The sequence below is a fragment of the Salvia hispanica genome, chromosome 6 (genome assembly GCF_029641045.1).
Source record: "Salvia hispanica isolate PSC_SH4W2 chromosome 6, Shi_PSC_v1, whole genome shotgun sequence".
Classification (NCBI taxonomy): Eukaryota; Viridiplantae; Streptophyta; class Magnoliopsida; order Lamiales; family Lamiaceae; genus Salvia; species Salvia hispanica.
In genome coordinates this window covers 2,522,256-2,538,128 of record NC_142697.1, presented here as the reverse complement: position 1 = coordinate 2,538,128, position 15,873 = coordinate 2,522,256, and the positions used below count along the sequence as shown (strand labels likewise).

The 15,873-nt window shown below is 34.7% G+C and overlaps 2 protein-coding genes across 5 annotated transcripts; both read right to left on the bottom strand.

The window, feature by feature from the left end:
* Nucleotides 1-398: 398 nt before the first annotated feature.
* LOC125204878 (mechanosensitive ion channel protein 8-like) lies at nucleotides 399-3,868 on the bottom strand. Its single transcript, XM_048103634.2, has 5 exons — nucleotides 2,251-3,868; nucleotides 2,042-2,162; nucleotides 1,248-1,541; nucleotides 949-1,151; nucleotides 399-863 (listed from the first exon to the last, which is right to left on the bottom strand). The coding sequence occupies exons 1-5, from the start codon at nucleotides 3,837-3,839 to the stop codon at nucleotides 575-577; spliced, it is 2,496 nt and encodes an 831-aa protein (XP_047959591.1). The 5' UTR covers nucleotides 3,840-3,868; the 3' UTR covers nucleotides 399-574.
* Nucleotides 3,869-8,285: 4,417 nt separating this feature from the next.
* On the bottom strand, nucleotides 8,286-14,463 carry LOC125204879 (serine/threonine-protein kinase STY46-like). Of its 4 annotated transcripts, none has more exons than XR_016132542.1 (16): nucleotides 13,974-14,460; nucleotides 13,513-13,627; nucleotides 12,965-13,047; nucleotides 12,738-12,848; nucleotides 12,546-12,600; nucleotides 11,801-11,908; nucleotides 11,573-11,623; nucleotides 11,315-11,487; nucleotides 11,132-11,239; nucleotides 10,984-11,057; nucleotides 10,732-10,907; nucleotides 10,535-10,654; nucleotides 10,257-10,391; nucleotides 9,956-10,090; nucleotides 9,713-9,885; nucleotides 8,286-8,455 (listed from the first exon to the last, which is right to left on the bottom strand). XR_016132542.1 is itself a non-coding variant. In XM_089060502.1 (16 exons), the coding sequence occupies exons 2-16, from the start codon at nucleotides 14,159-14,161 to the stop codon at nucleotides 9,802-9,804; spliced, it is 1,716 nt and encodes a 571-aa protein (XP_088916628.1). In that variant the 5' UTR covers nucleotides 14,162-14,239; nucleotides 14,338-14,463; the 3' UTR covers nucleotides 9,535-9,801. The 4 variants fall into 4 exon arrangements, 3 of the variants coding, with proteins under 3 accessions (XP_088916628.1, XP_088916629.1, XP_047959596.1); XM_089060502.1 differs by lacking the exon at nucleotides 8,286-8,455 and having other exon boundaries at nucleotides 9,535-9,885; nucleotides 13,974-14,239; nucleotides 14,338-14,463; XM_089060503.1 differs by lacking the exon at nucleotides 8,286-8,455 and having other exon boundaries at nucleotides 9,535-9,885; nucleotides 13,974-14,239; nucleotides 14,378-14,400.
* Between the last annotated feature and the right edge of the window lie 1,410 nt (nucleotides 14,464-15,873).

The following is a 15,873-nucleotide window of genomic DNA, read 5'->3' as shown; positions in this document are numbered from 1 at the left end:
ATTTTTTAAGATTTTAATTATGTAATTTTTATTTTTTAGGATTTTAATTATGTAATTTTTATTTTTGAATGTATTTTTATAATGTAGAAATATTTTTAATAATTGGAGTATTTAAATTGAATAATATGGTGGGACCCTTGAGCTTGTCCTTAGCTAAGAGTACGGATGTGGGTGTTGTGCTCTTAGCTAAGGACAAGGAGTAAAAATGGGTCCGGGCCCACTTCTAAGAGCACGGATGTGGATGCTCTTATATAATTGTTTCCAATATTCAATTTTATATGATATAATTGAATATATTCTTATCCGATTAATCCCAACTTAATTTTGTTCACAATGGTTAAACTCATGACAAGAATAGTTTATCCTAATATTAGATGTCAGTATGTCACCCATCATAATTCTCAGTAAATTCATTCATAGATTATTCATTAGTAAAAATGGAGTCCATTCAAGAAAGATGGACATAGAAAACTGTACAAGAAATACCAGTATCCAAATTATAAATATAATTCAGCTTCTGCTTCATCTCTTGCGTCCACTTCTGCTCTGCTCTCCACATGTATATTACTATAAATCAAGCCGAAATAGCATTCCAGTTAGATGGTACTCTAGTCGAACTTATAGGCGGCATGTTGCGTACGTTCACATCGAGAGGCAGCATCCGGTACTCGATATCTAGCTCCCTGAAGATCTTAACCATTTCCTCTACAAGAAGTGATCTCCTTGCCCATCTCTCACCCATATCTTGAAAGTTCATCTTGTGCGATAGCCACACCGAGAACTTCAACCTGTTCATGTCCTCCATGTCTCTCATCACGATCAGCGGTGCAGGATACCAGTGGTCGCTCCGGTTATCAACATACCTACACCCATTGCACCTCAATTTAAATCTCTATGATTAGGATATATATAGAGAGAGATGAAACAAACAATGCCATCATTTCATACCTTACTATCCTTTCCTTCATCGTTGCAATCTTCTCGCTTGGAGTGGAAATGTGGATGCTAAAATCGATTGCATCTCCCATATCCGGACTGCGGTAGTAGTTGTAGATTGGCTTTGTGGATAACACACTATTTGGATAATAGATTTTGTGGTTGTCAAACTTCAGGAAAACTGTTGTCAATATGTTCATTTCTTCAACAATCATCTGAAAATTTTCACACCCCAGCAGGAATGAGAAATCATGGTTATGCAGAAAATTAGATAGAGCAAAAAAAGCACGTGGCATGCTCGAAAAACTTACTTGAATTCCATCGACTTCAACACGGTCGCCCACATCAAATGGGTGCATCACAAATAGAAAGACGATTGCTTCGAATGTTGTCTTGCATGTGTTCCCGAACATGAACACCACCAAAAGGAGTTGGGAGCTCAAGAAGATGAAGAACTGAGTTGTTGCAACTTTGAGTATGAGAAGCCAGATGACAACAATGAGAATCGCCACTAGAACGTTGAGCATGTGGTGCAGTTTGTCGACCGCAGTTTTTGTGTCATTTAGCGATAAAGCAAGAGCTCTCCGCTCCCTAAATGCATTCACCTGTAGTCAAAGAGATCCATCCTCAACACATGTAGTTTCACTCCACGTTTCAATATCTCTAAAAGACTAAAACCATTAAACGTTGGTTGCAGACCATGTGACCAAAAGTAAAAAGGTATGAACCTTAAAAATTTTGGAAAAAAAGTAGCACCATTCACATAATATGATGACTTCTAGGATTGTCTAGACTAAATTGGTCAATGCTCACATGCTGCTGATAGGGTCCACTAAGCAACAAACACTGGTCCAGACTCAATGCAGCTTTTTGACAACAAACAACAAATTCAACCAAGTGTATATTTTCTCTCACATAAGTTGCAAGTTCCCCATATCAACTGAAACAAGTTCTAAGCCTATATATACTTAAGTTTAGCTAAAGACCATTTTAGGACAGATGTTAATTGCTGTAAGCTACTGAATTTCGGATTTATGTTTAACAATAACAGAGTCGGATGAAACCAAGACAGGTAAAACCTTAATAACTAGACAACACTGCTTACCACCCAATTTTTAAGAGCGCGTTTGCTGATTCCCTTTTGCACCTCATCTTCGAAGAGACGAATAGTCTTTAGCACCTCATCCTCCCGCATGAAACGCATTAGATCCTCCAGGTAAATATATCTAATCACAGAAATAACATGACTTATGTAGCAATGTGGTATAATCTTGAAGTTATTAAAACACGAAATGCAGATAATTAGAAACTGACTTTGATCCTGGCTTGGCAACATTGAAGAAGATCTTCTTGGCAGCAATCTTAGCCTGGTTTTCGCTTGTGATATGCACGGATGCCTCGTCATCAGTGGTGGAGCCTTGAATCTTCTCATCGAGAGTTGAGAGCACGCCTTTCCTCACTATGTTGGTCAGCCTCTTCATGTTCCAAGCAGATATATTCTTCTGATTCAACCTGTGGAGGTGATCAATGGTTATACCTTTATGCTCCTCCTCCTCCTTGGCCAGAACTTTAGAAAACGCAGGGCTCTTGGCGCCACCACCTGTCATCGGAGTGCCTGTTTGTCTCCCACTCTTCGGAAACATATTGGCCTTGAGTTCGGGCGGAATAGTCGCCCCTGCACTTTGAAGCTTCTGCACCTCAATTATCACCCTCTCCTCCTCTTCCTGCTCCAGCTCAAGCTCGATCAATGGCGGCCCCGACAGTGTCTGGATCACGTACTGATTGAACAACGACTCCTGAATCCGGTCGAAGAACGTGCTCACGTGAAACGACGAAGCTAGAACCTTGACCAGCAGAGTTTTGAGCAGCCAGAATAATGTCCCCACCAACAAACACACCCAAACTTTAGTCACATAGGGCAAAATGCTGCTGTTTGTCACCCTCTTGACCTTCTTGTCAAAGATACACTGCCATGCAATCAACACCAGCGCTAACCACACGCAATTCTGAACTGCGTTTCTCAATCCGTAGACGAAATACAAAACGCGTTTCCGCAGGAGGAAATTGCGCTCGATGCAGAACACCACGATCCGAATCGCCCAACCGGACACCAATCTGCCGGAGATGAGTACCAAAACCATCAATTCCCACTTCCACAGATCTAATTGAAAGATTGTCTTCCTTTTGAAGAGTTCAATTGTTAAGCTACATACCAAAGCCGCGATGATGATGATCAGACTCACCAATTGCAAAACAGAGAGAATGTTGAACTTCATTTTTTTGTAATGCTCAGGTAAATCCTCCTCCAGGAACGGATCTTCCTCGTCGATCTCGCTCGTCGCTCCTTTTCCGAGCAGCTGCGATTTCCCCGACGCTCTCAGCATTTGCGATCTCGTCGGATTATCCTCCGGCAGATCTAGCAGCCGCGACTTGGTTTTAGTTCTCATGAGGCTGGATTTCCGGCGGAATGAGTTGTTGGAGGAGCAGTGAAGCACCTCGTCGCGCTGGTTCTCAACCGTCTCGTTGAAGGAGACGCGGACATCTCGCGGCGTGAGCTGGCCGTAGGCGTTGGCGGCGGGGCTCTCGGGGATTTTGGAGAGCGGAGACTGCTGCGACACCGGCGACTCCGTCACGAAATCGAACTCCTTGGAGGTGGAGGCGGTTCTCATCACGGCGTCGTTCGAGAAATCGTAGCTTGAATCCCTCCACATTCGGTTCTCATTTCTAGCAGCAACCGTTTCTCCGGCGGCTTGATAGTGGCCGTTGATTTTAATCGGCGGAGATGGAATTGAAGCGGCAGAGGAGGAGGATGAAGAAGAAGAAGATGATGCCATGGTCGCAGAAAAGGGAATCTCTTCACGCAGTGGCTGTGAGGATTTGTTTGATTTTTGGAGGGTTTCCATTAGAAATTAAAACTCCACTGCAAAAAAAAATTAATTTATAAGGAAAGGAGAAGCGTATAAATTATGAATTAAATAATGGTGGTGAAGGTGATGAGCTGGCGCTTTTGAATTGCAAATCATCCGCGCCGTACAGATGTGGCGAATCGACGGCTGGTGTGGAGTTTTACGCACACTATTTTTATTTACTCACTCTATCCTTATTTAGCTCTATTTTGTGTGATCTCAGTATAATATAAACGCGTAGAGTTTAGCTTTGGAAATTAATTTGTGAACAAGTTTGTTAATAAGAATTGAAACGAATTAAAGATTTTTCTTATATTTATTTCCCTTTTCTAGGTTGTTCATTGTTACGGAAGTACTACATTTATGTAGTAGTGAATGAGATATTCTAATGAATTTAGGCACATTGGAGGAATCGTGTTTGTTACGTCTTTCTGTTTGAGTAATAATTTTGGCTAATATTATTTTTATTTAATTATTAGTGACATCATTACTATATTTACTAGTACTAATTATTTAGTTCTAAATATAGTGTCATGACACAATAGAAAATAATTGCATAGTACTATCACAAATAATTCGGTTATACATGTAATCGAGCAATATTACTAACATGATAACTTGTGGTATTAAATTTAATTATTAGTAATTTAATTGTTACAACACAATCATGAAAGTAGATATATATTATTGGATTGTTGTAGATATATGTAATTTTAATAGTGATAAATTAAATTTATTAACGGTTGATTTAGTCATCAGAATATGATGACTAAATGTTGAAATATCATATTTGTAATAATTACTATTATTATTTCATTATTTGGGTTTGGGTTTGAGTTTGGATCAATACGATTCGTATGAATTATCCTACTCTACAAATAAGCAATCTTTGCAATTGTAAAATTCTAATTTCTAAAGTCGTAAAATCTTCAATAAACAATACTATTATCTTTTAAAAGATAAATATAATGTCATAAATTTAGTTATTTAATTTACTAATATAACTATAACATATGATATTTAAATCTATTTTATTATCAATATTTGTCAAACAAGTTTTAGTCGAGTTAATCGGTATATTACAGGTTTATTACTATGTGGTTACAATAGAGAAATTGATTATTAGTATGTGGTTATAATAGATAAATTGATTGTTTTTATATTTTAATATTTAACTAAAAGTGTTTATTAATATATAATGTAAATTATTTTAAATAAGTTAAGATTACGCAATGTGAAAATAAAGATTTAGTTAAGATTGCGGTAAGATATTACATGAAAAATACTATGATAGTCTAAAGGAATATGTTACATCATAATGAATTTTTTTAATTCTTTTTAATCTTTTTGGCTGCCAACATTATGAATATTAGCGCTACTTGTTTTCTCTCTGTCTTTTGCCATTTTTATCTATGTGTTCCTTTCATCCAAAAAAAAAAAAAAAATTCATCAATTTTAAGGTCATATTAAGTGCTCATCAGATAAGTTGGTATGTCATTCATGTTTACCATCAATGTTTTTAGCTGAGGTGGTAACCGGTAAGTAAGGTTGGTCGGAAGTAAGGTAAATGAGGAACATGCATGCAAGTCTGACTTATTTGACAAATCTCCCAGTATTACATTGTCGTATATGATATTTTTTTGGATATTGAAATCTAATATCATAAAAATATTTAAAAATTTATTTTTTTTATAAACTTTGAACTTAACGTATAATATCACAAACTTAAGTAATGATTTAATTTTTTCTGCTAGCGATAAAATCCAATTCTACGGTAAAATGAAATGAATATATGTATAATTATCTTTAGCGGAACGGAACGTGCAGTGGAAATCTATTTATTAGTAAAAATGAACCGAGATTTCGTACGGATCGAAATGGCAAAATGAGCCTCCTATTCGCAGACTGAGAGTAATTATTTTAGAAAAATTAGGTGATAATGTACTACTATAATTTAAAATATTTATTAGATCAATTAAGTAAGAATTCACTAAAATAATTTAAAATGTATGAATAGTAAATTACTACCTCCGTCCTCCAAATTTTGACATACTTTGACTCGGCACGGGTTTTAAGAAATGTAATGGAAAGTGAGTTGAAAAAGTTGGTGGGATGTGAGTCCTACTTTTAAAATATTAGTTTTATAATAAAATGTGAGTAGGAATGAGTTAGTGGAATATGGAGTCCACTACCAAAATGGTACAAGTGAAGTGTGTCAAAATTTGGGACGGACCGAAATGGTAAACTGTGTCAAAATTTGGGGGACGGAGGTAGTAGACCGTAAATCCATATAAAGAAAAAAAAAAGACTTTGAAGTTGAAGATAAGAAAGACCAATAACAACTCCCTTGTTCTCACTTATCTGCAAAATGCCAAACTATGCCTTATTACAATCACATGATACATCGCACTAGATGAACATGAACTTGTATTCATATTGGCAAAAAGTAAAAGAGTAGATAATGAGTAAATTAATGCCTTATGCCAAAGAATAAAAGAATGGAAAAGAATAAGTGAAAATGGAGTCGTTTTAATCTGCATATCTATATACGATATCGGTATTATCTAAGTCAAGTTTCACACGTATTTAGACACATTTCGAGTGAATAATTAATTTAAATCATACTCATCAAAATTAAGTTATATTCAAATATGGTAAAGGCAACTAAGTCAAGTGTACAATACTAAATTATTTTTAAAAATCTGTATATATAGGTAAAGGATCGGGCATGTATTGTTTTAATTTGCATTGAAGAAGTTGTTTACTTCTAATTAATTACTACTATTAAATAATGTAAAAGATGCTTTTAGTTTGAAAACAAGACAACAGTTGTTCTTATCTTATTGTTTTAGATTTGCTGCTATCTCCTTAAATAATGAAAATTGAGTACTTATTTAAATTGGGACAGATAAATAATTAGAAGAGATAAGAAGAAAAATTAAAGAAGAAAGACAAAGGAGCAAAGAACATGCAAAATAAGCAAACTCATGACTTTGGAGACCTGATGTGATACTCTTATTTTAGTGTAGCGAATGTGTGAAGCAAAATCTTAAGATTCTTTTATATATGATTCGGTCAATTTAGTAAAGAAATATTGACACTGTCCCATAATAATTGCAATTTTTTTCATTTTAGTTTGTTCCATAATAATTAGCACATTTTATATTTACCATTTAGTAAGTAGTTCTCATATTACATTTACTCGCTTCACTCACATTTTATTATTAAATTAATATAAAAAAGTGAATTATATTGACTTTTTCAATCAACTTTTTTTTACAATCCTTAAATCCGTGCTAATACTAAGAGGGACTATTATTATGAGATAGATGAAATAACATAACCTGCAATAAAATCAATTTAAATGAATCAGATTAAATAAAATTGGTCCATTCGATTTAAAATTTAGAATCATTTATGTTCGTTTTTGTGTATTTATTTTCCAATAATATTTTCTCCGAGTATACAAATTTTTTCGTATGATTTGTAGACGAATCAAATTGAAAAGAGTAACACGATTGCGACACTTAAACCATTATACCGACTATATGATTGCACGTGTAAGTGTAACAATGTTGTTGCTGTATTTAAGATTTTATATTCGGACAAAAGTCCCAGCTGTGCTAATGTGTTTGACTCCATATTATATTTATAGTGGACAGCGCAGCGAGTTGCGGCGGCGCTACGGAGCCACGCCACCGCGAATGAAGGTAAATTAGGACAGTTGTCTATCAAAGTTTGCCTCGTTAAAATAAATTTATCACTTGTAAATCTCAACATTATTTTATCACTTGTAAATCTCAATCTTTCTACTATAGTCTATAGACATTACAGTATTATGATACCACAATTATTTTCATATTTCGATTAAGGTCACGTTATTCTGTTTTAATTTTTTTATAGTAATATGTGTGAGACTGTGAGAGAAAAATATGAATATTTGGAAAGATACAGATTTTGATGCATGTTTAATAAAGTTAGGAGTGAATGCAGAAAATAATACTCCTTTCAACAAACAGTAAGAGTTCTATTATTCTATTTCGATCCATCCTGTAATAAGAGTCATATTTCATTTTTATCATAAATGTTAAGTAGACCACATATTTCATCAGCTTATTACACTCACATTTTCTTATAAAATTAATATATATAAGTGAGATTCATATTCCACTAATTTATCCAACCAACTTTTCTTTACTTTTCTTAAAACCTATGTCATATCATATTGTGAGACAGATGAAGTATCAATAAAAACTATATTTTCTACAATATTTTTAATAGTATATTTTTGTATGATTCAGATTATTATTAGAGGCTTTATATAATAATTTGTGTTAAATTTGGATAAATACAAAAATTTTATAAAAGAAAAATATTAAAAATATAGTTTTATTGAATGCTTTTAAGCCTATGGTCCGTCATGAGTAAAGTAAGAAAAAGATAGAAAAAAATACTCTTAAGTAACTGGAGTTGAAAATATATACTTACTAGCTTTCATAAATACTCTAAACAAACTAGAATGAAAAAAAATAATACAAATATGTAAAATTATTCAAAGATGGAGATATGCACGACATCACCGGCTGTGAGGATCCCAACTCGAAAAATCTCATCTGCATATTTAGAAAACAAATAAAATTCTCAAATCTTCAACTGCTCCAACATCTAAAAGAAATGGTGACTGAGTAGGGAAATGTGGAATGGCATTGAACATTCACTGATTTTGTCGTTATTTAGCAGACCCATTCATTGGTGTATACGCATCACCAATCAGGCCCACCAAAAATATATAAAATAAAAATCAAACAAAAACATAGCCAAATCAATCAAGATACTATGGAGTATATTTTAGAAAACCAAACTTGAATATCTGGAATGGGTTCTTTGTTCTGATACGAATATATTCTTGGATTGTTTGATTTCAATTTGATTTTTTTAAATCAGTACAAAATTTTTGTATTGGCAACATTGCTCGGTTCAAATTTTAGTATACCAGTTTTAATTTCTACAAATATACTATCTGACAATTGATGCAGCTTGTAAAAACTCTGACTTTCAATAATAAATAGAGAATTTTATCGAATACCTGATATTCATTTTTCCAATCCCATTATTAAAAAATAAAATATAAAAAATTCTATTAATACTTTATAAATTACTAGTACATTTTAATGAAAACCAAACCTAAAACCATAAATATAAATTTTTGCTCACCCGTCATATGTTGGTCTAACTTTTTAACTCAAATAATAACTTGAGCAATTATTAGAAATAATAATTTTTATATAAAAATAGTGATTGAAATAGTTTTGAGAGGATATATGAATTGAAGGTAACCAGTGAAAAATAGTGGGATTAGAGAACAATTTAAAGTTGGGTATTATAAACATAAAATGTATAAATTGGAGAATAAAAATCAATCATGTTATGCTGGAATAATAATTTCCTTCCACCTTGTAGCAACACTAATCATGCTGTAAAACAAATATGCTTAGCTAGTCTAGACTATTTTTTCATTACGTCTCAGGCTCTAAAGTAAACTCCATAATTTGTTCATTGCCATCTTTTTAGGGAATTACATATGCCTATTATTAATATTCCTTGTCGATTTTCCAAAATTTTTGTTAGATACGTAAATCATCTAATCACATGTTACTATACTACAGTACCTTAAATCCAGAAATCAATCTCATGAACATATAAACATATACCTCCAATAATATGCATAGACTGGTAATTATATTATCGTTTTATCGATAAAAGACGCATTTACCCTCGATCCTTGGTTCTCGAAAAAGGATACGATAACTATACAAGTTGTGCTGTCTCTAAAGAAGCAGTTTTGTGAACCAAACTTTTGTTAGATTTACCTCAAAGGTTGGTTCTTTGTTAGCTTGGACCTTTTTTTCGCGTTTCCCGTTTAGGATTGCAGTAAAGATAGACGGATCAGCAAGTTTTCTTAGCCGTCAGGCCCTTCTTTTGTCATATAAAACATCATGGCTCTCCCAGATTTCTCTTTTTGGTAGCTCTCTTCTTCGAAGATCTGTACACAATAACATGTTTAGCACATCGTAATCAAGCTCTCGGAAGAGGGTAAAGGGTGATAGAACTACCTTTTTGCTGATGCTTTGCAAGATCTCAATAATTTCAGAAAATTCAGGCCTTAAAGATGGATCTTGCTGCCAACACCGTTCGAGCAACTCCACCACTAACGGATGAGTGTGCCTCGGTATTGTTGGTCTTAGACCCTGTAGTTCGTGACGAACAAAGAATGAGATGATTATTCTTGATAACATTCAACATTGAAAAACAAGTGTACTGTCATTGGTTGGTAAATCAAAACACAAGCAAGCTTTAAAAGCTGAATAATTGATAACGGGATTGAAGAGTTCGAATTTTTAAATGGACACATACCTTCTGGACGACACCCACAGCTGCCTGCAAAGGAGTAAGTTGTGCATATGGAACCTTTCCAGTTAGAAGCTCCCACAACATAACGCCAAAGCTGAAAACGTCGGCTTTGTGATTATACGGCTTGTGCTCAATAACCTTCCAATCAACAAAAAAACAAGTAAGAGATAGTATCTAATGATCCACTGGAAAGGAATGCATGTTACTGGATGGGTTATGGCTTTCTGAGAAGAAAGTACGTCGACAGGATAAGAGAAACAGGATCCATCGATCTCATGTACCACTAAAAATAAAGATAAGCACACCTCCGGTGCCATCCAGCGATAAGTTCCGGTTTCTGCAGTCATAACTCCTGACTGAACTAGTACTCGAGCAACACCAAAATCAGCAATCTTAACCACCTGCACGGGATAACTTCTTTACAACTTGTAATAATGTGATGGAACACAGAAATAGATATATCCTTGTGATTTCTTACTTCATTTTCGTCCATTAAAAGGTTGGCAGCCTTCAGGTCCCTGTGAATTATGTTATTTTCATGTAAATAGCACATTCCCCTAGAGACGTCAATCGCAACCTTCAACATGGCTGGAAGCTTGAGAACACCCGTTTGTTTATGCAGCGCATCATACACACTTCCACCCGACATGAATTCTGAAAAAACCCATTAAGTATGAAGTCAAAACATAGTCCAGGGAGCAAACTTCATCAAGAAACCAAGCTATATTACCAGTAACGATGCACAAGAGTGGAGGTCTCGTACATGAACCAATAAACTGTACCACGTTTTTGTGCCGAACTTTCCTGAACCACAGAAAAACATCTGAAAATCAAAGAAATGGAAAATGTAGAAATACAAGTTTCTCACAGAATATTACCTCAATATGTAGACTTCCTGAGAGAACTCCCGTTGCATATCTTTATTTAGGGAGTCGGTCTTAAAACATTTGATGGCCACGTCTTGACTACGATACAAACCTTTGTACCTGCATTTATTTCTGAGTTCAGATGGCTCAATCCAGGTGACATAATTTATCGAAAATTATTGTGACAGAACTCACATGTCTCCGTTTGACCCTGCAGCGATCTTGTACTCAAACTCCAACAAATCGGAATCAATTTCCCAGACATCACTCCCATCAATAGGAATTTCCACATGGCATGATTGTATACTAAATCCGATCTGCTCCAGGCCGACAGCAGGGGATACAAGCTCGTGTTTAACCAACCGTTTCTGCAGAAAAGATCAAAGTATTGGGTTCACAATAAACTACTAGAAAATATGCTCTCTAGACATCACATGGTTATTCTCTTTTTACCTCAATGTATGGAATTTCTTTCACTAGCGTGGCTTTGAGACGATCAGCGCCCTGAGGTTATCATCAATATCTCAGCAGACCATGTAAGGTAGAGTAAGGGTAGAGAAATCATCTAGTTACATAAAATGGAGTTTCATGGATGTGCACGATATTTAATTAGGACATTTTAGCCATGAGATTAAAACTTCATAGATTATGTAATCCCCGGTTATAAAGAGCAGAAATTACCTCTTCCCAACCACCAACAACGAAGACATCAAGTGAATACCCGTCAATCGTGCAAAATGCATGAGCTTCTTGGATGTTCAAGCCAATCTCAGACATAAGAGATGTTAACTGAAAATTTAGATACAGACTTCTTTTATCATCAATACATCAGTTGGAATTAATAATATAGGCACACTAACTCGAAAATGATCAAACTTAAGTGCACAAAGCTAAAGAAACAAACACAATAGCTTATGACATCACATTATGTATTTAGATATAAACAAGTAGTGTGTTCTCCACGGATGAGAAAAACCAAATGCATTATCCAATATTCCAATATGAGGAAACGATAGCAGTAAAGAGTCAGAGCAAGCCAATATCAACTAGTATTAAGTTCAAAAGCGAGCATTTGTGTTAGGCTGGTAAAGCATCAAAAGATATAGCCAAGTGCATAATGCAATATCAAGAATCTATTGTATTGCAGATATACACAGATTAAAAAAAAAGATGAAATGGAAACTCGAACTATGTTGGTATATTTCATATCCAAGTAAGTCTGAAGCTCGGTTTTTAAGGATTGCAGCACATTCATTCACCTCCACCTCTTCTTCTTGAGAAAGATGAGATAACATAGTATGCTTAACAAATATTAACAACGTTGCATCAGTAAAACTCCACCTCTTCTTGAGGATCGTGTACTAGAGCACAAGAACTCAGGAAGCACTCAACAATTTAATTTTGTGAAGTAAATCAGCATTATTACCCCACTAAGCAGTTTTGCTTTGTCTTTTGTTGATATTGTTATTTCATGCATTGGCCTGCAAAAATAGAAGCAGCAAAGAATGTCCACCGACCTTCATTCTATTAGATGAAAGCCCAACGATTTAGGGGCAAAGTAAGACACTAACAGCAAAGAAAAGAAAGTTCATCTGGCTCAAACCTTTCAGAATATTACCGCAATAAGTACGATTTCCTACTCACAGAACTATTGTCATCTTGGGCATTGGATTCATTTGCTTTGAAGGCAAGTTCAAAATTTTCTGATGGGCCAAACACAGGTGGCACGCTGAAATTTTTAAACAAATATGGATACATGAATACCCGTTTTATCATATATTACTAAGCCAGTAAAAGGAAGTTCTAAGATGTTTTTTAACATGGCAAAGACCCCACTTCTAATACCTATCGGACAGGAGCGCGTTCCCTCCCTTGGTGAAGCTTGAATGGACAGTATTGCCTGAATTTCCATCGCAGGTGGGCCTACCCTGCATCATCGAGAAACTATAAAATTCAGTTCTCCATTGTGATCGCAGATTACGTGAAAGGAAAACTGTAGAATCAAAATACACTAAAGCAAGTTAAGATATCCAAGGCTGAGGTGTACAGCATGCATCAAAGCTAGTGGCAGCATAAATATCATCAACACTACGAAACAGTAAGATTCATATCATAAACTGTATTAGTAGTATTTTAGTAAAGATTGAGAACTCGAAATTATCAAGAATTTCTCCCTTATGCAAGATGTGAATGTCATCAACTAGAAACTCAAGAATATGTGAGATTGCCCTGCCTGCCATCAAATATCAACAGCAGGAAAAAATTCCAAAATGTTCTTTCAACAAGCCACAATGAAATATTTCTAGGTACGAAAGGTTGTTAGCTAGATTACATGCCTGCAGGCAAAAATGAAGTTACAGCTGCATATAATAACGGCATATTCTAGGATATACCTGCACGGGGCGCACATCAACAGCTGGCCGTGTAAGAGGATCACGCGCCATGCTCAATAATTTCTTGTGCACCAGGGCATCCTCGGCCCGTTCAGTATTGAAATCCAAAGCATAGCTACAGGAGATGAAAATCCAGTTACACAAGGCAAAAGAGTGCATTCTTACCCACAGCCTACTTAATTAAGCATAAATCACAGAATTCATCCTACAATCTGTTTTAGGCAGAGAATCACATTACACAGCAAGAGGCATGACAGAACAAACTTGTCTATTTTCAGGTTCAAACTAATTACTACTGATCACACCAAATGTACTACTCTACCTCCCTTTTCTTGAATTCTTGGGCATTCATAAACAAGTGCTCGAGTTTACTCTCTCATACAAACAACAATTAATAGAAAAACAGAGAAGAACAAGCATTGACCCAATTCATTAATACTCCAAAAAACAAAAGAAATTACCGAAGAGGAAACATGTTAAAATGTGCCCAAAGTTCATCTTCAAATCCCGGTTCAGCAGCCTCTTCGATTTCCAATTCTCTAAGCCTACACAAAACTTCGTGAAACACTTCAATTTTCTGCCGCCTTTTTCGGGTTTGAAGCGGTGACCACTCGGATTGCCGGCTGCTGCAGCTCTCACTATCTCCCATCCAAAAACTCAAACAAAACTGCTCCACTTCCAAAACCCACACCTAAAACTCATGGAATATGCAATTTGATGCAGATTCCTGAGGCAGTTTGCATGAAAAATAAAGTTTAATCAGTTCAACGAATACTAATAAAGAGTTGTTAAACAAAAGTCTCCATTTTTGTAATGAATGTTGACGTGGATTCAAACGAGGCTGGAAACTTTGCTTGTATCACACCGTTGCTTGTCTGCTTCACCCATACTTGTTTTCTTATTGCTTAATCCACATCAAGATTGAATCTTTATGTTAAATTAATGCATGATTCTGCAAAAACAATCGCGGGTGTGACCCACCTTGCGAGTTTATCCAATTGGATTGTCGGTTTTACAGATTGTGATGTTATTGTTTTCTATTGATTTGGGGTTTTGTAATTGTGACTGGGTTTTAGTCCAATAGATTAGTGGGGCGATGCCTAATTTCTTGAATTAATTAACCTATGATGACATGATCTTTTTAATATGCTTAAACATGTTGTTTTCCTTCATCAGGTATTAGAAGTCTTCGTTCATGCGTTATCATGAGTCTCATTCGAATTCGACACAGCGTTATTATGAGTCTCATTTGAATTCGACACATGTTTAAAAAGTATAAAGAAAAATAGATTGAATAAAATAATGGAACGTGAGATTCATTTTTATATAGTAGTTTTATAATATAACGTGAGTGAAATGTGAGATCCATTTTTATACATGAATATTAATATTATAATAAAAAAATGTGATAAACTAGTGGAAGTTGTGATTTACCTGCCATTTCTTTATAGTAAAAAAGTGAATCGAGATTCCTAACGACAGATATACTAATAAACTGAGACTTTTAATAGCGGACAAGAGAGTATCAGCCATATGATTATATTTATTGATTTTCAATGAGAATCATCTTCTGAGAAGGTTTTTTATTTTCATAAGATATTGTTTTCAGAGGGAGTATTAGCCATATTGTTTTCATAGATAATTTGGTCATTAAAGTACATGATCTCTTGAGTATCAATATAAATATATGAAATGTAAATACATGGATAATTTGGTCATTAAAGCACACAGATCGCGGGATATTTATGTTTCAAGCGAAGAATCAAATCTTTATAGATTCGATCAATACACTTAAAATATAAGATTTGAATGATGCAAAAATGGTATTTTTGAAATCATATGAGAAGATAACGATTTTCATTATAATTATTGACAATATTGCATCGAATAACTACTATAAATAAATATCCACTAAATACTTGTATAGACATTATCGAGTAAAAAATAATTCCTCTTATGGTATAGTAGTATAATATTAATAGGGAGATAGTGATAAAATGCAAATTCATATATTTTTAAAAAATATCAACTGATGACAAAATAGTAGCAGCAGAATATGTCAACATAATATCAACCGTTGACAATGTGTTGACATTTTTTGTGGCTACTATTTTATCATCTATTGATATTTTCTAACGGTCCAGATCATAGTTGGGAGTTTGTACAATATTTAGAGTTTGGATTTGATTACATTCCCTAGTGATTAATGGTATTAATCTAGTGCTGTCACATATAAGATATCTGCACCTTTTAATAATAACAATATATATTCACCGTATGGGATGTGATCAATTGCTAACTAATTAGCAATCCAAAATTGAGACCAATTTTTAACCATTAGATTAGAAGATCTTGTGGTTG